At 53.3% G+C, this 21783-nt stretch overlaps 5 protein-coding genes across 5 annotated transcripts; 4 read left to right on the forward strand and 1 right to left on the reverse strand.

Annotated features, from left to right (window-relative positions):
- Positions 1 to 394: 394 nt before the first annotated feature.
- On the forward strand, positions 395 to 1849 carry N7462_010514 (glycosyltransferase family 31 protein; the record flags this gene model as incomplete). The annotated part of the gene is made up of 1 exon (XM_057082228.1): positions 395 to 1849. One exon carries the CDS (start codon positions 395 to 397, stop codon positions 1847 to 1849), a length of 1455 nt encoding a protein of 484 aa, XP_056929268.1.
- A 6932-nt stretch (positions 1850 to 8781) lies between these two features.
- On the forward strand, positions 8782 to 10247 carry N7462_010515 (putative C2H2 finger domain protein; the record flags this gene model as incomplete). The annotated part of the gene is made up of 3 exons (XM_057082229.1): positions 8782 to 9187; positions 9253 to 9392; positions 9474 to 10247. The coding sequence occupies 3 exons, from the start codon at positions 8782 to 8784 to the stop codon at positions 10245 to 10247; spliced, it is 1320 nt and encodes a 439-aa protein (XP_056929269.1).
- Positions 10248 to 12595: 2348 nt separating this feature from the next.
- N7462_010516 (uncharacterized protein) lies at positions 12596 to 13089 on the forward strand (the record flags this gene model as incomplete). The annotated part of the gene is made up of 3 exons (XM_057082230.1): positions 12596 to 12650; positions 12710 to 12838; positions 12893 to 13089. 3 exons carry the CDS (start codon positions 12596 to 12598, stop codon positions 13087 to 13089), a joined length of 381 nt encoding a protein of 126 aa, XP_056929270.1.
- A 246-nt stretch (positions 13090 to 13335) lies between these two features.
- Positions 13336 to 14142, reverse strand: N7462_010517 (isocitrate lyase/PEP mutase family protein; the record flags this gene model as incomplete). Its single annotated transcript, XM_057082231.1, has 1 exon — positions 13336 to 14142. One exon carries the CDS (start codon positions 14140 to 14142, stop codon positions 13336 to 13338), a length of 807 nt encoding a protein of 268 aa, XP_056929271.1.
- A 5001-nt stretch (positions 14143 to 19143) lies between these two features.
- N7462_010518 (uncharacterized protein) lies at positions 19144 to 21279 on the forward strand (the record flags this gene model as incomplete). The annotated part of the gene is made up of 1 exon (XM_057082232.1): positions 19144 to 21279. One exon carries the CDS (start codon positions 19144 to 19146, stop codon positions 21277 to 21279), a length of 2136 nt encoding a protein of 711 aa, XP_056929272.1.
- Positions 21280 to 21783: the final 504 nt, after the last annotated feature.

A 21783-nucleotide genomic window follows, 5' to 3' on the forward strand; every position in this document is an offset into this window, starting at 1 on the left:
AAGACGGGCGACACGTGACCCCCGGTACGTCACTTCCAGGGACCAGCGAAGCCCCCTTAAACAAGCCCCAAAGCCCCGTTGGCCTCGTCCATGGAACCATGATCGTCCCTCGTCTTCCCGCGCCTCTGCCGTGGACTCGGTCGTGACTGGATTTTTTCCCTCTCCTCCTCTCCTCGCCCACGCCCGTTCTTCACATATACAACACCAGGCTCGCCAAACTTTCTTACGAAACTTGGCTTTCGCGTGTTCCGAGACCCATCTGGAGCGCACGTCTCCGCAATGCGGATGCACCCCCGGTGACCCTTCCAACCCCTACTCCGGATACGTGTATGAGCCAATCCTTGAGCCAAGCCTCTCTCCTCCCCTCATCGCGAGATCGCTCCACCCGACCACCATGCTGTTCAAGGGCTCGGACGGGACTATCCCGGCCTCATGGGCCTGGAAAAAGATGATGCGCTTTGTGGTCATTTTCCTCGCGGTGGCGGGTTTCGCCGCCTTGCTCTGGCCTTCGTCCAAGCCCAAGGGTCTCGCCCCGATGCGCGCCCAGTCTAACATCACCATCTCCAGCAACGTCAAGTGTGACCCGGACGAGGACGTATTGCATCGGCTGGATATCAGTAAACTGGCAGCATACACCCGCCGGGAACTCGTCGTGGATTTCACGGAAGAACCTGTGACCATGAAGCAACGGGTCGACTTACCGCTGCTGAATGTCAAGTCGAAGTCGAGACCAACCGAGATGACCAATGAGCTTGGAGAGCCGCAGGACGGCTGCTCGATCCCAACCCCAATCCCGGTCCAAGTCCCCCCGCGTCCGAAAGTCGTGGACGCCTCACACATCGACTTTGGAGTGGCGACCACGATATCTCGGTTGAACGAATCCCTTGATCAGTTTGTCCACTGGGCGGGATATTCGCGCACCCGTATCTTCGCTCTGATCGAGCCCGATGAAAGTCAGACAGGGGTGTCCTATGTCAAGGCCAAGGCCGATGCCCTGGGGATCAACCTCTTCATCACCGAATCGGACGATGACTACCTGCACCGATACTTCGCCCTGATTCCTCTTTTGGAAGAAAACATGCGCGAAAGCACCCAGTGGGGATGCATCATTGACGATGACACTTTTTTCCTCTCGATGCCTGCGTTGGTCGATGCCTTGAAGAGCTATGACCATACTAAACCCATGTACATTGGCGGTTTGTCAGAGGGCATGCCGCAGATTGCTGTATTTGGCATGATCGCTTTCGGAGGCGCTGGCGTCTTCTTGTCGCGACCACTAATGACCGAACTAGTCACCGTCTATGATGAGTGCGAGCGAATGACCTTCACAGGTGACCGCCGTATTGGCAACTGCGTATACCAATACACCACCACCCGCCTGACGGTCGATCACCGACTCCATCAGTTGGATCTGATGAAGGATGCCTCTGGATTTTTCGAGTCCGGTCGTGAACTCCCGCTCTCGGTGCATCACTGGAAGTCATGGTTCACCGCTGATATGCCCAAGCTCGGCGTCGTGTCCGATCTATGCGGTGATACATGCCTCTTGCGACAGTGGCAATTCAGCGACAATTGGATATTGACCAACGGTTATTCCATTGTCCAGTATACTTTCACTCCGGAGCCGAATGACCGTAGCATAGAGATGACTTGGGAACCGCACAATGGCGCCACCGAGGAGTCATACCTGCACGAGCTGGGACCTCTCCGCCGCAAGGACGACAATAAAATAAGCTACCTTCTGGCGGACGCGAAGATCGAGGATAACGGCCGTATAACCCAATGGTACATTTTACGCGACAAGCGCGACGGAGACAGTGTTATTGAACTCTCATGGCGCAAGCGTTAACAAGAACAAGGCATTGATTGACCTTGTCTGTGTATTGGTCTTTTTTCTGATTGCTTTTTCATCATCTCGTGCATAGGCTTCCCTTTATATATATACGGGGTCTCAAGGGTGGCTGGGTCGTCATCGCTTTTATGTGTTTTAGGGCCTATGCCCTCCTCTCATCAGCCCGGCGCTTGGGTCAGGGGCGCTTTGCATCTTTTGTTTATAGATCGGCGATACACCTTTTATGTCTACACTGTTGTAATGCCTAGGGATGAAGCACTTTTTTAATGTGACATGGAATATATGGCAATGTTTTTTTTTTGGTCAGAGAGCTCCGTAGGATCGGAATATCTTCCGGTCTCTAGCATGGCAATACGTAAGTAGCGAGGTACGCACCATCATTAGTATTAAGGTGCGTCGCTGTTTTCTTCGGGGTTTCATGCTCGAGGACTCCAGTCACCGGAGCATGCATTACGCCGTTTTCATGGCAGCGCACATGATGCGAACGTTCCCCGTCGACTGCGCAGATAAACAACGTTTGCAGTCGGTTTCTAGCCTGTTGAGCCTGGCATACCCTTCGCGTGTGGTGAAATTCAAGACATCCAACAGCTAAACGAATATAGCGGGATCCTCGACGTTGAAAGCACTTGTCTGAATATATAAGACACATCTCACTCAAGTCACATATGATCCAAAAAGACTGTCGGTACAAGATCTCCAACACAGGAGGCTCTCATCATAGTCATGAGGTGACAGCTTGTGATATCAAGATAGGCCTTCTTCCTTTTACGTGATCTCGGAACCGGCTTCATTGAAGTAGAGTAAAACGCCTCTGTATTCCATGCTCGGCTGCTGTTCTATCGACAGTCAGAGCCAAATTTCGATAAATGGTTTACGAGGTCGACCTCCAACCTGAACACATCAATGTTAAAGGTTCAATGTGACCCAACAATGAATTTGCATCACTCAAATCCCTCCTAGGCGAAAAAAAAACCCATCTGCCGGAACGCCGCTCAAAATTCAGGGCTATATTGTAGCGTTTCAAGTACACAGGGAGCGCGGCGCTCTACACTCTAGAGCCTTGGAAAAAAAATGCAGTTGGATGTGTTCGATCACATGTCGACAGAATTCCGAGCGCTGGTCAAATTTTAGATTGAGACGTTTGTAGAGGCTTCACGCATGCATGGCTTTAGCGTGCTTTGCCCATGAAATGAAATATATACATATCATGTCTTTCACAACTCGGTCAATTGGCTCAGCTAAACTGTCATTGATCTTCTACATCTTCCCAGAATTATGGTTTTATAGTGGGCATTTGCTTTGATTTCGCAGAGATCAAGTGTCTACAATTCCACCCCAGCTTGAGAGGTAAGCCCAGAGCCGTGGTTTTTACGGTAGGGTCGAGTTCGAGGATTCGGGTATGCTCAATGGGAATGGATATCAAATGTACAGGGGATATCATCATTTCCCTGATATAGATGCAGGGTGTGCTAGGTTGAAGTTGCCTGGGTCTTGGCCAAATGTTGAACAACATCGGCTTTAATTCATCCCGGTATCCTTTACAAAGTATGGACTGTTGACCGAGGACGTCGATTCTCCCGCCCTGCATATTCGATCACAGTCCTCACGAAGTGCGATCTTATGGGATACGAATTTCCTGCATGTGTCGGTAATCAGTTTCGCTGCAGAAACCGGATTTGTCTCAGTCTGAAACAGGTGCTGGATCCTTGCGAATCTCTTACGTGACTTGCGATGATGAGGAAACTCGTGAGATAGAATAGGCAAGATGTTGCCGTGGCAGACCTTGTTTGGCTGGAAAGGCGTGTCAGAGTCGAGAATTTCCCGGGCTGATCGGAGCGCCGGTGGCCTCGGGTTGATAATATCGCATGAACATTAAAACTGGGAATAGAATATGCATGGCAGTGGCGGCTCTATTTTGTACTTCAGACGCCCGAGGCGACAGAAATGGTGGGGATGGATTGGCTAAATGCAACGTAATCTACGATATCTATGCTTCCTTTTTCTCGTTGCTTTTTTTTGCCCTCTCTTTGCTTCTCACTCTTCTGACTGGAGTGGACTTAGGCTGACTGGACGAGCTGCGAGGGCTCAGGATTTTCCCGTTGCCCCATCGCGATGGATCTTGCCATCGGGTACAAGGTGCAATCTGAATTCTGATCGCGAACAAGCGAAATGAACAAGGGTCGATCGATCCGAACTATTAATGTCGAGATGGGCCCGTCGCCTGATGAACCGCGTGGGCCAGTGCACGACTTCCCCAGTGACATCACTCTAGTCACTAGTCACTAGTCATAGCGTTGGACATCGCACAGCGAAACTTTTTGTGGCTCTTGCACTTGGCTTTTTTTTTCCGGCAGCATCGCGGACCATGCACACCACGACCTGATGGGACTCGGGGACCCGGGGGATCCCAGGCCGCACCGGGGTTTTGGCGCTGCGTCAGGGGGGAGGGGGAAAGAGGGAAAAAAAAGCTGGATACCCCCTGTTCTACTAATAGAAATATGGAGACTAGCGCGGACATGATACACCAAGACACGTCTCAGCCACAACCATGTGGGCATCGTCCGGAGGCAGGCAGCCAATAGAAGCGTGGTCGCTCCCCCATTTAGTCCCCAGAGACGGCTGTTGAAATCAAGAAACAAGCAAGATTTCTGATTATGTGGCGAGTTATTGGCTTGTTCGGAATTTGAGACATCAAATTGTCTTTTCCGAGATGCACCGGACACCACGCGGATGCCTGCAGACGAGGAAAGCATAATCTCCGCATACTCCCGCTGGTCCCGGACGAGGTACACGCTGAATTTTCGTAAGAACAAGTGGAAAGGGGAGGGGGGGAGATGGCGTCTTCATAGTCGTTGGTCAAAGTGACCCAGGAAGAGGGGGTTACTTACTCCCTATGTGGTAGCGGATACGAAAAAGGTATAACTGACCGAATGGGAGGGAAAGGGGAAAGATCACGACAAAAAGTAGGAATCAGGAGAAGAGGCTGGGCCAATCATCATGGCCTAGGAGACCCGGAGAAGATGCCCAACTCGATTCCCCCCCCTGCTCTTTGGCACGTTTTCCCCCTCCTCCCCTTTGGTCCGTTAGAGCGATATACCGGTTTTTTTTTCAGCGGCAGTCGGGCACTAGGGCCAGTAGTGTCCTCAGGGTCGGGGAGTGCACAGCCTCGGACTGGACCCGGATGATACAGACCAGGAAGGGCTCGGGCCCCAGCGCACCGTCCATGTGGGTGCAGGATGTGCAAGACGGGCAAACGGGCTTTCACGGCTTCGATGGAGCTTCGAAATCCTTCTAGTAGGCTTCCAGAAGGTCTGCGAGAAGGCTTGGCACAGCCAATCCGGCGCGATTATTCCGCCTTCCGTGCCGTCTGGGTGGTCTGAGTGGTCTGGGGAGGGAGTGGAGTGGGTTCCTCTCCCTAGAGGCTGAACAGCCGGCGTCCTTCTAGCGCGCCTGGAAAGTTGAAAGGGGGAAAGAGAGGGGGGGCGATGGACAAGATGGGGGCGTAATTACCGATGGCCAGGGTGGCTCCACCGAAGCGTCACCATCTCGTCAAAGGGGGCTTGGTTTGCCATTTGCCCATTTGCCGGGAGTGAGGGAGGTAGAGAAGAGAAGCGGGACAGGAGAGGACAGGGGGAGAGGGTTGCAGGGTGGCACGTTGGATCTACGGCAACGACAGGTGCTGGGGCCTCGTGACAGAGCCACATCGCGTCCTGTGTTTTGGGACGCTGGGTCGCGGTGCGTGTGGAGAGGTCCGTCGAACCCTTCTAGAAGGCCATCACATATCGATTTTAGCCTTTCGCCGTCCGTGTCCGGCTCACAATAGTGGGAACAGGCTGTCGGACTATTCGTAGCCAAGAACTGATTTCGTCGAAATGGGGGAGACTCTGATTGTTCGGGTTCGACGGAGCATCTTGTGATGATCATCTAGGGCTGTGTGATTCGCCCGCCGGACGATCCTGACATTCTTACGGAGTACACGTCGCACCATGAGACGAATAGATGCATGTCATCCTCTCCTCAGGTCACTCAGATCTCTCTGGCTTCCCCCTTTGTCGTTGACGAGACTGCGATTGAGTTATCGGAGGACGGACACAATGTAATGATTCTATACTAAAAGTATGGAGTATGGAGTATGGAGGATAAAGTCTAGAGTATAGAGTACAGAGAGTATAGATAGCATCATGATATTCTGTCCGGCCCGTTCCCAACACTCGGATCCCGGCGCTTCTTTTTCGATCCGGAGAGAATCGACTGGCATGTCGCGGACAGTGGGACGCCCTTTCATGCAGAACTGGGGGTGGAGGGGGAAGGCACCGGGACGAGGTAATGAAAAGGGGCCGCACATTTGCCTGTTCGAGAAACCCCATGTACGGAATACAATCAACCCGCACTTGCCAGTAGTAGGAGCTCCGTATTTTCCGTACTCCCAACCTAGAAAATGGTTGGATAGAGTCCATTTCGTCTTCCGTCTTGAGGCCAGGGACAGTGCTGCCAGTACTCTATAGGTCGCGAGGAAGAGTCGCCCAGGGTCTCGAGAGGGTTTACACGGCATTGAGGGAATGCCGGGTCAGCGCGGCCCAAACAGCGGATGCGCGGATATACTCTGTACTCCATAAGGTTGGATTCCCTTGAAGACTTGCGTCATGGTCTTGATTAGCCCGGGATCCTCCATTGGATTTGTTGGTGTCACCAGTTTATGGGCCATATGATCTAGCTGTTCCGTGAGAGAACGCCATCAATCCGGCGGCCAAGCTCAAAGAGTGAATGAGACCGTCAGGATTCCAAGCCCACTATACTGTTCTAGGGGGTTCGAGTACATATAGGAGTATAAATTATAAGATACGGGAGCCTATACGAGTCAATCCGCGAGGTGCTGGGTTGTCCCTGATCAACTAGGTCCGGGGAGGGGGCCCTCTCCCCTAGTCAAGAAAGTCTGATTCAGATCGGCGTCACTATCTCGTATCCACTCTTCGCAGGGACGGGGGAAAGCGCACCTTGTGGAGCCGGGATGCTGACGGGGGCCTTCTGGTGCGGCCTGGTGTCCTTCTAGCGGGCTTCGCTGGGGCCGACTAGGGGCCACTAGGCCGTCGGAGTACGTTGGCCTTTCGATGCAGGGATGGCTAGTGTTACTGTTTTCCCTAGTTGTTTTTGGATTGGATTTTTTTTCCCACTCTGGACTTTTAGGGTTCCCTGGGGCCGGAAGGAAAGAGAAAATAGGAATCAGAAATCAGGAGGTTGGGTTTTAGGTACTATCATTGTTGGATTGGAGATGCTTGATGCTTCTTGGGCGTCTAAATGGGTCTGTGATCTATTTATCTAGTCGATTTCCTTCGATTTCTCCAGACGCCTACTCGAATCTAAACATGTCCCGACTGGGGGGAGATTTAATCTCACATAGTTGAGCAGTCTAGTACTTTAGTAGTAGAGAATCCTTTTCCGCAGTTGTCAGCATCAGGCAAACAGCAGGCTAGTCATAGGCATCCCCCATCGTCCTCCAAAAGAGCGGAACGGAGAAAAGGAAAACGATAAAACGGTGCTAATTTAAAAAAAAAAAATTGTAATAATAAAATAAAATAAAATAATATTATTGTGATTTCTATTATGATTATAATCATAATTCCCAGATCGCCATAAGGATTCAATTTCCAGGACAAGTGGGGGGAGGGGGCAAGAAAACGAGGCCGTAAATAATGATGTATGCGTCGGGCCCTGCACCTACCACACCTAAATAATCATCATCATCGGTTCTCCCCCTGACGCTCCTCCAACTCTCCCTCTTCCCCTTCTGCTTTCTTCTACATTCAACAACTCTAACCCTCTGCCATTCTCTCCTCTTCTCTCTCCGCTTACTCCCTACTCCCTTCTCCCTCGTCTCCCCCCGACCGCTCGCTCGACCTCTTTCCGCCTTCCGGCGCTTCTCCCTGTCGACCTCGGAACCTTCCCCCCACCGACTTTGTTTTTCGCATTCGCTGCACTTGTCGGGCTTCCATCCCCCTCCTCCTCTCTCCGTGACCACCCACCCCGACAACTACCGATACTCCCCGGTTCCGTACGAGTCGTTCCGCTTGTGTGAAAGGTCAGTTCTGGTCTCTATCCGATTCTCGATACCCTGCACACCATGATTTCCCCGGACTCCTTGCGGCATGTCTGTCCAGCGACCTTTGTTTTATCCCGGTCCCCTACTCTCCTCAAAATTCATGTGGTGTGGAGACTGCGACATGTGGCCGATGGTTCCTTTGCGTGGGTTTGCTCGTCTGGACTCCCTCGCGCATCCGTGGGATCACCGATGCTCCAAGGGCTAAGGAGCACTCGGACAGATGCGGATTTCGGGACTGCGCTCGAGATTACGGACTATCGAACCACATGGAAAAAGGCTCATCTGCGCGTTTTGGCTCATACTAACTCGCCTTGTTCGCAATAGGACTACAGCCCTTCTCACTTTCTCTCTCCCTTGCCACAATCTGACGATTTATCGCACCCTTCATTTTAATCGGTCGCTCTCAGCCATTACATCCTCTCCCGGTCACAACAAAAGGGTCTCTCCCCGTCCCTCTCCGTCCCTCCCAATCTCACCGGAAGCTCGGAGCTCCGCCACCGAAGACGCGTCTGACGTCTGAAACACGCTACCCGACGAAGAAAATCGATACTTGGGCAGGTTCCAGTATCGATCGAGCAGCCATCTGAACGTGAACCAGAAGAACAAGGCGCAGCGTGCTTCACTTTTTCTCGGCCGAACTCAACCGCCTGGACCCGTACTTTTATTTTGCGCATACTCGCATTCCAGTGCATGGAATTGAATACCTAGTCCATTCTTCGCCACGGAGACGACTAATCAGGCGCAGACTGTGCCATTACGGGCCAGCCAGGAAAAGGAGGCTTGTTTGAGCTATCCTTGGCCCCGGTCCGTCAGCTCATAGTTGAGTCGGGTCATGGACTTCACGACCATCCTAAACCGAAAGAACTCTGCCGCAGCAGCAGCCGCCGCCGCAGAAGCTCAATTACACCAACAATATCTGCAGAATTCACAGTTAAACCAACCGCCCACCATGAAGGCCGAACCAGGCGCTTCAGACAACCCGGTCAACGCATACCCTCCACACCCTCCCCCAGGTGTTCCAATGGACCAGGGCCTTGCTGAAACCTTCTATTACGCTCAGCCCCCGGGCTCAGCGCCTCGCAACATGAGCTATGTCCCTGGTGGATATGCCGGTGAACCTCAAATGCAACAAGTGCCAACTCCCTCTGGAAGGACTAGCGCTGATGCACCCCCGAAAACGTTCCATTGCTCAACCTGCAACAAGGGATTTGCCCGACGCAGTGATCTTGCTCGTCATGGTATGTTATTTTTCACACTTCGACGACGAAATAGACCGACTGATCCTAATTTTGTAATTTCTCAGAACGAATTCATACTGGTATCAGGCCACATGCCTGTGAATGGCCCGGCTGCGGAAAGCAGTTTATTCAGCGCTCAGCGTTGACCGTCCACTCACGAGTACATACCGGGGAGAAACCACATATGTGTGAGCGATGCGGCAAGGTAAGAGGCCTTGGGACACTTTCAGTTCGGTCTATTCTTCAACGGTACCAATGCTAACCAAATGATCGTACTCCGTAATAGCCCTTCAGCGATTCATCATCCCTTGCCCGGCACCGTCGAATCCATTCCGGAAAACGACCCTACAAATGCCCATATGCCAATTGCCAAAAGACCTTCACCCGTCGCACGACCTTGACCCGGCACCAAAATCACCACACTGGGACAATCGAGGAAGCGGCCGCCGAGACAGAGGCCAATTTGCGCCAGAACAAGGAACGCGGTCGTGGCCCCGAAGGCATGTACCCGGATCATGCCTCGATTCACTCGACACCATCTCCTGCGCACCACGCGTCGATGTCGCCTGGCGGTGATCTTCCGCCACTGACCATGCACCGCTCTGCTGGCGATTACTACATGGGGAGTGGGCCCATTCCGCCTCACGTTCGAGGAGACTTTTCCCAAGGCAGCCCTCGGGCTTCTCCAACGGCTACTTCCCCGTCGCTCTCGAGTTTTGGCAGTGCTCCTAATGCACGCCCATCCATGACTTCGCACCCATACGCTCCACCGCAGCCCCTCGAGCCCCCGGCCAACAACGACCACCGCCCAAACAGCGTTAGTGGAAGCCCACATATGACGAGTCTGGGGTGGGCTTCGCCCTCCCACGGGAGCATGCCGTCTCCTGGATCTGCCAACGACTTCACTTATCCGGAGCCTAGCGGACCGGCATATCCAACCTCGATGCCGCCTCACATGTATTTCCCCAATTCCACCATACGTCGACCAACCAGCACCGAGCCGGAGAACTACGAAACCAAACCTCGAATGGGTGATCACACCTGGTCCACCCCGGTATGATGCCGGTCCGGATTTTCGATTTCCTTTCCTTGTTTTTGGTCGCGTGCATATATAACAAACCCCCGTTTCCTTTGTTGATTTGCTACTTTGCATCGTTCAACCGATTCCCATGGAAAGATAATCAGTTTTCCATTGTTCATCGTTTTATCGCCCTCTGCTGTATTGTTTATTTGTCATTTCCTAGCTCTCTTTGTTTGTACCTATACCGAGAAGGAGACAAACATCTCCCTCGGAGGCGCGTGGGACGGTCTTGATCGTGTTTGTCAGGGGACTCCTCTTTTTCATTGTTTTGCTTTTGTTTTTCATCAGGCTGTCATCCCCACTGCATTATCAACATTTTGCACATCCCCTTCTCTTTTGTTTGATTGCTTGTGTGCGGATGACATGGCTTTATCGAGACACGACCAGACGAGGAAACAGCATAGATAGAGCGTGGGACCAGGGATCTTTATGGGCTAACATTGTATTGGATTTGGGAACAAGAACTGGGGTTTTCTACCTAGGAGAGACCCAGTGTGTGGTGTCTGGTTGGTATCTGGATTCGTTTTTGGTTTGCTATTTTTTTGTTGGTACTTGTTCGTTTGATTTGATTTGTTGCGCACTCTCTTCTGACACTCTTTTGTCTTCTTTTTTTTTTTTCTTTTCTGTTTTATATACACCTTAATCTTTGTGTTTCTTGTATTGCTTACTTTTGTTTTCTATTCCTCTTCTGTCTTTTCCCCTTTCCTTTTTCTATGCGAGATGTTTTGTGCTTTCTGCCCTCGCATCGAATACCATCTGTCAGTGGGATCGATGGAAGTCGATCCCATTGTTGTACGATAAGTGTGTTAATAGACCAGCTGCAATATCTATACTATCCACAAATTTTGTTTTCTTTCAAGTCTTGAACGCCGGATTGACCAAGTGTGTGCCCTAGGGTCCTAAGGGTTCGGAGTTTATAGTTGACAGATGCACTGCATCATACGCACAAGCAGATCGTTTATGTGCCACTCGATTTCGAAAAATCCGCCAATTTTCCTCCAACATGCGTAAGGCCAGTCGGAACTGTCAGTATTGAATGTATGGACACTATACGTCGCATCTAAATTTACCCTCTCCAGTAACATGCTATAATACTCATTCACTAAAGTCCCTCCCCTAGGGGTGGGATCTTTTCTTAGAGCACCGGGGTGCATGTAGCAAAGAAAACCACAGAAAATTAAAGACAAAGTGGACCATTTGACACGGTCAAGCCAGTCGCCGTCCCCATTATCGCTATAGTTCAGGGCTCTAAGATATCATGAAACGCCCCTCAGACTTGCCCGCGCTATTTATGGGCATGACTAGCGGGGGCCGCACCTGGGGACCTGCGTGTAAGGTGAGAATCCTCAGCCCAAGGCTCAGCCACGGGGCCCTGCTCCACTGGTAAGCGCTGTTGTGGGCGTGCCCGGTACTCCTAGCGTAAGGACTCGATACAAGATACAACGACACAGGAATGAGAACATAGTGTTACGTAGTGCCTGTTGCTCTACTTTGATCTCTGGGGTTTTTTTTCACTGCCATACGCTGATCTAAAAAGGGCTTTTGTTTTGTTGGTGTGGCTTTGGACCCTGGTTCATTGGGCGGCGCCTGAGACTCGTGCCGTGCTGAGCATCAGCAGGCGCCTGAGATCCTTCGCACTTGCTGCCTCGATTTGCTTCCGAGCTGTGGGCTTTTGTTGCTAGCAGGGTTGGGGTACTCCATCCGCAACAAAGCCGAGTCCTTGGGCATATAGCCCTGCCGGCTCTTTTCTGTGGTCCCTGAAGTCTGGTAAAAGCGTGGTCCCCTCGGGCTCGTGGGGAGGGAACCTAATTGATGGTCAGACTAGGATTGCTGGGGCTGGAGGTGCCCGCGTCTGACACTAGGCCATCTCCGCCTTTGCTTGCTCTGAAATGATGGCCGAAGACTGCTGCCGAGAAAAAAGGCCGTCACTGTGTCTCATCCGTATACCAATTGCAGGACAACATGGTCGTGTCGGATTGGCTCTTCGTATTTTGGTGGCGAGACATGCCTGGGGACCGTGGGTGCGAAGGTTAGGTATGTCTTGATGAAGGTTTCCCCGCGAACGGAAAACGCCGTGGTCGGTTCAAGAAATAACATAGCGAGTGCTTGGGTAGAGACTTCGTATTTGGTCATATGCTACGTAGTAAGTTCAATCAAATGACGCTGTGTTTCGCTGGGTCCGTGAGAGGTTGTTCGGGGTATAAGATCTCAGGTGCAGCGCAATGGGGATCTGGACACGGGAGAACTGTATATATCTTGATATACTACGTATATCGTTGACAGCTACCCAGCTCCTTCGAGCCTTTGCTATCTATTCAGTAACCATCATGTACTATTTTTCTAGTTCTCTAGTTCTCTTCCTCTCCAATCTCGCATTCGCTTGTACGTCTTCCCTTTCTCGTTCTCGTATGCTAGCCTTCCAAGCGCTGACTCAGGCCCAGCTGCAGTAGGGTGCGGCGATGCCGACGCCTGTATCGGCACCGAGGTCTGCACTACTGTCACCTTCACGACCCCAAGTGCCACCACCATCACCACCTGCGTCCCTACCCCTACCTGTTTGGGTGTTTATTGTAAGCAGGGATTCTGATTGGGGAATGCATCTTGCTCGCTGACCGAGATCCCAGCGGACTGCGTGCTGCCCGACAACACCCTGGGCAATTGCTGCTCGGGCTACTGCGCCGCAAATAAGTGTCGACCAACCGATCCGAATTGGCCAAACTGCCAGGAGGGCAACGGGCCTTGCCTAAGCGATGCCAACTGCTGCTATGGGAATCAATGCGTCAATGGGCTTTGCACGCGCAAGCAGGCGTGTGGTGCCTAGTCTCGCGCGTTTATCAGACCCTATGCGTCGTTCTACTTATACTAGTATTTCTTGATTCTCAGCCTCCCTTCTCTCGCACCCATCGATGTAGTTTACCAATTTCCATATATCAAATTGATCTATTTGAACTATGTTTTCTGTTTTCCCCAAAATTTGCAAAAAATAAAATAAAAATAAAAATAAAACAACAACCAGTAAATCTCCTGATATCCACCAAGGCCACTGAGTAGTGCACTGCATCAAACCTCATGCGTCCCTGTCGCCCAGTATCCTCTCCGCCTCTCCTCGAAGCGCCGCCATTCCAACCCGCCACAGCCCAGGCCCAACACTCACCCGCGCAACCCCCAGGTTGCCCAACTCGCGCACCCCCAAAAATCCCGGCTCCAGCCCCATCTTCACATTCACCAGCCCATCCAACCCGCCCACCAACTCTCGCACCTCCGCCGCCGACACGCCCCGCCCTCGCGGTCCACCCCAAACATACACGCACGCCGCTCCGGCCTCTAGGAACGCCCGCCCACGCCGCACCGCATCCTCGACGCCCGCTCCGGGCCCGCCCAGGAACAGCACGTCCGTCCGCGCGTTGACCACGAAATCAGGCACGCCCGCCTCGGCCGCGGCGCGGCGCACAGCGCGTATCCGGGCGACGGCGTCCGGCACCGAGCGCAGCGCGCCTGTCGCCCCGTCCACGTCCTCGATGTTGCAGCCCACAGCGCCAAGCGTGATCGCCATGGTGACAGTTGCGCCGGGGTCGGCGTACCCGTCTTGCAGGTCGACTGTGAGCGGGAGGGCGGGGTTGGCGGCTCGCGCGGCTTCAGCGATGGCCTTCACTGCGGAGAGGTTCTGGGTTGCGGTGAGGGAGGCATCCGGGACGCCGAGGGTTTGGGCAATGGCGTAGGAGGCTGTTGCTATGGCGGTGGCTGTTGGCAGGGACGCGATTGTAGTTGCTGTTGCAGCATCGTAGACGTTTGCTAGGATGAGGGGGTGGCCCGGCCGGTGGAGGGCACGGAGGCGGAGGGCGAGGGCGTTTTGGGTTACGGGGTCGATGGTCATGGTTATTGTTGTAGGGTGGTGCGAGTTCGGAGGGAGTTGATAATTGGAATAGCTTGAATCTTGGTGTGGTGGTGGTGGTGGTGGTTGTTTTTTGGTTGTTTTTGTTTTTGTTTTTGAACTGTTGGGGATAATGTCGATGTTGATGATGTGAGTGCTCTTGTTAGTGCCCCTGTTCAAGGTGGAAAGTAGTCTATTCAAGGAATATTTCTAATATACTTCATTGACATCGCCATACTGTCCTCGGGTTGAGTCATGGTATAATGGTGCTGTTAGCTGTGGTGGATACGAGAAATCTTGCGGTCAAATTCACCAATCCCAGCCGCTTGGGTGCGGAGAATTCGCTTCTGTTCCCAGGCAGCTGGAACCAGGCCGGAACCAGGCCGGAACGCCCAGGGTGTCCCACGGGCATTGTGAAGACGGTATCCTCCATAGAAAGGTTCCCCCTCTCACCGTTCCTGGTCACAAATGCAGAGTAGCTCAGGCAATAAGACCAGAACATGGGCATAGGACTCAGACGGTCAGTTTCGTGGACTGCAGCATCCAGTCTCCGCACCAATTATTCCATGCAGTAAATGCGATGCAGGTGTCGATCGGGGTCGCAAGGTGCATTGGGTAACATGGGTTAATTCCGAATAGTTGGCAATGGAGGGGAGGATCAATGCAGAATCGGGGCTCACCATTTAATATTCCTTGTCTCAGGCAGACTGAGCTATGGACGAGCTATGGACTTCCAAGTAACGACCCAATGCGACTAGTTAATTGTTCTACGCTGTCCGAGGCCCGGCCAGGGCAGCAAGGGGATCCACGTCTCGGTGCACCCACCCCACACCTCCTCTCGGCCCCATCAGGCTCGGGGCTTGGGGGGCTGTTGAGGAATGGGAGGACTTGGGCCGGACAAGGTGGATTACCTCTAAGCGCAATTCGCCAGGAAGCGGGATAGTACTCTCGATCAGTCGACGGTGGATGGTTGTTACAGGAACTTTTACGAAAGCATTGGGTGAAGACGTCACTTATGCTGGCGGCTCCTCATCTCGATCTCTCTCCCCTGGTTTAACCAGTCGGCACGGGGATCGAAGCGGATCTATTCGCAGGGGGGGAAATCAGCAATGGAAATGCAGCCGAACGAGTCGCCCTGTCAGAAGGTCCGGAAGGCGGCGGCGGCGGCACGCTGATTGGGGGCTTCGAAGAGAGGGGGGAGGGCGTAATGCGCATGAACGGAGCCCATGCGGCCGTGCAACGGAGAGTCCCCCAATCAGCGGGCTCGGAGGTGGGTGGTCGTCACCGTTGTCCAGGCTGTCTAGGTTGTGAAAGGATGGTCCGGGTCAAGGAGCGGCGAGGAGAGGCGAGCACGAGCATTTAGGGTTTATCGGGAGTGGCAATGGGCTGAAGATGATAATCCCTACCCTCCATTACAGAAGACCGGAGTACCGCGCCGAAGGGTACAGTACATCGGGACGCAGGACAAGGAGGTATGGTACCTTGATGAGAATCTGCGAGGTAATGGCGGATGATGATCCGTGTACATGCTGATCTATATGATCATCTGCGTATGGTCGTCTGTATGGAGTATCGTGAGTCGGTAGGAGTCCGTCGTCCGGAGTCGGGGACATTACTATACAACCTTCTTGTGAGAGTGTGGCGGTCATCCGGTCCGACTGGAGGATTTTCCTACTTCCCCCCCCCCTCCTCGTCTGATGCCCATCTGATGTACGGTGCCGGTTCGAGAACTCCTAGTTTCCCCATATAGATTAAGTGGAATCACGTTGGTGAAGCGGACAACCCAAGAGGGTTTAGGGGTTACCCCCCAATCCACGCTATTCATTGCCATTCTCCATCCGATCCATTCCAAAAGATTCGTCGGCCCTGTACGAATCGTGAAAGATTACTTTCCCCAAAAATCAATCAAAAACAAAAACATACACACCCATACACTCCAAAATAGGCCCGAAGCAGAAGGGCACGTCGTACGAGTTATGGCCCCAGCAGCGGACTAGGCTGCTTCGGCCTCTGCATTAGTAAAGCCTCTTGATCCACGGGGATTTTTAACCCCGACCTCGAGTCTAGAGGATGTACGCGGTCAATAAAATACGATCCAATCCTCTGTAGTCGTGGCAGGCGCCTCGTTTTTCCTTCTTTCACCGGTGCACTAAATCACCGGTACACTAGATAACGTAGACGTATGGAATAATTACAAGTCCGTCGGGGCTGTTGCTAGTCTTTTTTTTCCACGTTCGACCACTATCGAACTATGGCCATCGAGATCCTTTGCGGGCCCAACCTGGGTGTGGTCGTGGTACACGTCGTTACGCCAGGATCCCTGCGTGCATGAACGAGGGGCAAAGAACAAGACCCAGTACTGCACATTCTTCGGGGATCCCACCGGCGTCAGCGGGTGATCGCCCGTCACTGATTTACATGGACATGACCCTGGTCATAATTTCCAAGGACAAAGCGGGACAGCACGTTGGTCCTGGTATGGGACATACCAGGATGATGCAGGAGGCTGGAATTGTGCCCCCTCCCCTTCGCCACGGCGTTGGTTGGAGTGGAGAGAGGAGGGTGTGGAGGAAACAGGACTGCCCATAGCTTTGGGATGTTCACCAACCAGCCCCGGGGCTCGTTCCTAGGGGGACCAACACGACAGTCGCGCCTCGCGAGGGCCCGGCGGCAGCGCGCCCTCTAGGAAGCTGGCTGTCCCCTGCCCTCCACCTGGTCCCACGGTGAACAAACTATGTCAGCCAATACAAAATTGTTGGCTCTAGAAGCTCTCGCCGTCCGATCTCTTCTTTTTTGATTTTCTTGCCAATCATAGCCCCCCTCACTCCCTTCTCTTCCCTCCCTAAGAATTCGAGAATCCCAGCCTATCTCCACTGGGAGCGGGCGCGACCCAGGAAAGAACTACCCATCTCCGGCCACACCCGTTAATTTTGGACCGTTTGGGACAACTCCGCCCTAAGAAGAGTGGGTTGGGCTTTGCCTGGACTCGGGAAGCCCCATTTTTTTTTGGCCCGCGGATGGAGACAGGTTCTCCTCACACGACTCGGGCGTCCCGTACCACTTCCGAGAGGGGGGAGTACCCATACATCGACAGCGTAGGATAGATGTATGGATCGTACGAAATGGTAGTCCATGCTATACAGGGTTTATACATGGGTATCAGATTGATTGGATGAGGTTTACCCTGCACCAGGCCGACCGACAGGATCGAACGTGGTTATACCGACCAAATCCAGTGAGGCCCAGAACTAGAGCACTGGCGAACTGGCGGACAGATGAACTAGGGACATCGGGGGAGACGAGAGTCATGGTGGGTAGCCAAATAGCTATGTTTACAGAGTCGTATGACCTTGAGAATCCCATTCGAGGCTCCTCGGGCTTCGAGGAAATGATCTATACGGATCGCCCGTCGACACCGAGCATTCTGGGGATGCAGGTGAGGGCACGGGGAAATTCTTAGTCTCCCGGAACTGGACGTCTCGTCTGCGATTACTCATTCGATCTTCCTCGGCCCCATTGTACCTGTGTCCAATGTACAAGGGCCTCTTGGACCTATCTCGACGGCGAGGCGAGGACCGGTCAACCCGGGGCGTCGCTGGTACTTCGGGGACTCGTATTGTGAGGATTACGCCGTCAGCCGGGCGGTAGTGGTCGGCTGCGCTTAGTTCGTATTGGCAGGGTTGGACAGGGTCGGGCTGGACGTACAGCGTTACAGCATGCTCGGACACCCGACTCGGAGGAAAGGGAAACTAAGAAAGCAAAATTACCACGCCCAGAAGAGGGGAAACGAAATTGGGAAAATAGAATTTCCCCCCATTGGAGCCAGAGAAAGAAAAGAAAGAAGTGGGAAAAAAAGCCACACGAAAAGAAAAGAGCAAACTATCCGCATGGGCGGCTGGTGGTCCGTTGCTTTGTTGGAGGAATAATGGGGTTGACCTCCTTGGGGTTTCAGAATTCATGGATTGGGCGGAAGGGAGTTTGGGATTCGGATGCTTTCCCATTGACCGGACGAGCTACGGAGCACATTAAATGCGGATTCTGTCGCTGCAGCACGCCAGGCACAAAGCCCGAGACAAGTCGGACGGCGTCTCGCTCCACCACCGCGACCACCGAACAATGCGGTCGGCGCAGGTCTCCAGTAGAAAGAAAAGGCGCAGCAGCGGGAACAAACAAGATCCTAATAGATTTCGACTCATATAGGACGAAATTGGCAGCAGGCACGCATCCCATCCCCCTTGAAAGACTCCTATGATGGAGAAAACTATAAGAAAAACGATCAGACATATGGCCCGTAAGAGGACCACCACGGAGAGACCTATCCAGACTGAACGCCCATCACGATTACCACCATCAACTGGACCAGAAAGAGATTAGAAGAAATTTGCCGCTTTTTATTCTTCTCTGTCTCTGTCTCTCTCTCTCTCTCTCTCTCGTTCTCGCTCGCGCTCTCTCTTACACCCTTAGCTGTCATTTGGAACGCCAACAGGACAAGGCTTCAAGGCCCGAAAACAAAAACGCAGCCGGGGAGTCCCCTGTAATTTTACCGTACAGCAGGGTACCGCAGGGTACAGAGCGTACAGTCCCCGTTCCCCCCGTACGCCCAGTGTGCCATTTCCGACAAGGCAATTCCCTCTGGAATCACCCGTCAGCTCTCCCCACTCTCCGCTTTGCCTTGCTCAGCACCCTTCCCTTCTTCCTCTGACCCTCTCTCTCTCCTCCTCCTCTTCACCTTCGTTTCCACCCCTCTCATATTCCCCTTCCCACCTTCCCTTCCCCCCAAACATCCTCGTCCTTCTCCTCATCTTTTGTTTCTACCACCATTCTTGCCATTCTCCGGCCCTTCCTCGGTGACTCGATCTGATGCCGGATGGTGCTGCCTCAACCCGTGCAGTTGGCCGCCTGACCTGCAGCTCCCACGCTGCCGTCCGATCCTCCTCCCAATTTTGACTTCTCTCTTCCTTTTCAACCTCCCGGCTGTTGCTTTGATCACCATTTCAACTCACCATGCCGATTGGACTGGAGATTCCCGACGCCGGGCTGTCTCTCCGCCCCGGAGATCAGTCCGGTGACTCGGCCGCCAAACCAACCCAAATCATGCGGCTGAATCTGGTCCAGAGTACCCTGGATGAATTGATTCACAGCCTCCGATCCGACTCACCGGCTCGAATCCGCCTGGGCAAACACCCATCCCTCCACTTCGCCGGCAAATCCCAACCGTTCCACGCCTATCCCGAAACCCATCGGTCCGAGATCTACCATACCTCTCCCGGCAAACGGAATCTTTATTTTACGGGGGTGCTGAGCCACAGTCTAGAGGTGGAAAAGGCCAAGGAGGCCACCGCGGCCACCGACCAGGCCTTGGCCAATCTCGAGGAAAGCCTCAATGCCTTCGAGAGAGGCAAGGAGTCCAAGAAAACTCACATCATCCAGCACCCGGATGAACTGAAGGCTCTTCGGGCGGCGAATGCGGGCAGCACTGCTCGCCGGGCCCCGAAGACCAAGGCTGAGCTGGACAAGGATCGATTGCTCCGGACTGCGGCCAATCGGTCCCTGACCTCCAGTCCAACTCTGGGGGGGCCCAACTCACCTGCCCCGGCCTTGACGCTAACCTCCGCCCCGTCTTCCCAAACAAAAGACACCGCTCGCCGAGAGGCTCTCAAGACCCCCTTTATTCACCTTCTCGCCGTTCGTGCCGTCTCAACCAAGTTCCTGGCCCGCCAAACCTGTTCCAGCATTGAAGATTGTACCGCTCTGGCCCAGAAATATGGCGTGGAGAATCGAATCGACCGAGAGAAATTTGATCTCAAAGATAAGATCTACAAAGATCTTGACGTGTGGAACTTCCCCTTCCCGAACCAAGAAGACCGACAGGCCGCCATTGACCGAGCCATTTCCGCCTTCGATCGCATGCGAATCTCCAAGTCCGACAAGCAATGGCAGACCCTCCTACCCAAAGAGGAACGGGGCAAGGGGAAGTGCCTATCAAAACTCAATCTGCAGAACGGACTATCCAAGAAACCCGTCACGCCACAGATTCAGGTGGATGGCGCTGATGACCGGAAGGAAGGTGACACAACCGGCAACGAGACAGACCGAGGCACGGGCCTTGGTGTGACCTCAAAGGCCCGGGATGCTGCACCTCGATCGACTGCTACCACTTCTAAGCCACGGACGGAAAAGGACGCCCCCAAGCGGGGCCCTAAGAGCAAGCCCGCCACCAACACCACTTTGGCAGGTCGGGTTACGAAGAAGACGGCCAGCAAGGCTCCACCCAAGACTGAGAGCAAGTTCAAATCGGCAGAGTTCGTTTACGATTCGGACGAGTCGGATGAAATTATGCTCGATGCTGCACCTCTGCCCGCTCCGGCTCCGGCTCAACGTCCCAAAGAGGAGGCGGCGGCTGTGCCCAAGAAGACCCCGGCCACGGTCAAAGCTCGCACCAAGGAAACAGCTCCTTCTGCGCCTACCTCCAAGGCCCCCAAGGTCCCCAAGACCGAGGCACCCACGCCCAAATTGGAGTCTAGCAAGACAGCCTCCAAGCGACCACCGTCTCGGCCGTCCATTTCCCCTCGAAAACCCTCGCCCCTCGGGTCCTCTCCTCCTACCAATGCCTCCGAGGCGACCGGTCGCAGCCGCTCCGACAGCCAGAACCAGTCTTCCAGCTCGTCCTCGTCCCCACTTATCTCGCAAATTGCACGAGTCAACAAGACCACCGGAACTGCTGCTCGGCCTTCGAAGCCTGCTGTGCCGGCCAAGAGCCTCGGCAAGCCTGCAACTGCTGCCAACCCCTTGAAACGCAAGGCCGAGCCCGAGCGACTTGCAGCTCCCAGTACAGACGCACGCACCACGGTGAACCTTGAGCACAAACGCCGCCGAGCGGTGAGTACATCGAGTGGGGGTAGCACGGGCAGTGCATCTCCACCCATGGGGCAGGAGCTCGCCCGGCAGCGACTGTACGAGAAGTCGCAATGGTTCAAGCGGTTATACGCGAAGTATCATACTCTCCATGACGACCTTGCGGCACAGACAACTCCTTCACAGGTGCAGCTGGATAAGCTGCGCGGAATGCATGATAAACTCCAGGCCATGAAACAAGAGATTTGGGACGAGCATCGAGGACTGCGTAATGTCCGCTCATGATCTTGTTCCATTTCAACTCTGGTTCTGCTTTGCATTTTTCTTTTTCTCTTTTTTCATGTCTCATCCCTTTCCTGCATGGTGACGACTACGGCTTGTTCTCCACATGGCGAAAAATGAATGCACACTAGCACCCCCAACTACCCAATCCATCTCGGGTACTAAGTATTGAGGCGCCTCTTCGGCACTCAACAGATCGACAGCTCGGCGTTTTTTTTATTTGCTTTCTTTCCCCCTATCCCCCATTCCATCGTTCTGTGTTCATCTTCTGCATCTTTTCATTGAAAACATTTCCGTGATCTACGGCATAGACATTTGCATTTCTGCTCTCATTTTGAGCAATGAGTACACACGCACTCAATATCGATAGGAATTTTTTGAAGATATGATATGAGATTTTCCTTCCACGGTCTTTTTTCGTGATTTCCAAGGTTAATCCAGATAGACTCCGTAGATCCGCAGAAACAGTTTACCCCGGATCCGCGAATCTCTGGTTTGCTGTGTTGC

Source organism: Penicillium macrosclerotiorum, assembly GCF_028827735.1.
Source record: "Penicillium macrosclerotiorum strain IBT 26536 chromosome Unknown utg000010l_segment0_segment0, whole genome shotgun sequence".
Classification (NCBI taxonomy): Eukaryota; Fungi; Ascomycota; class Eurotiomycetes; order Eurotiales; family Aspergillaceae; genus Penicillium; species Penicillium macrosclerotiorum.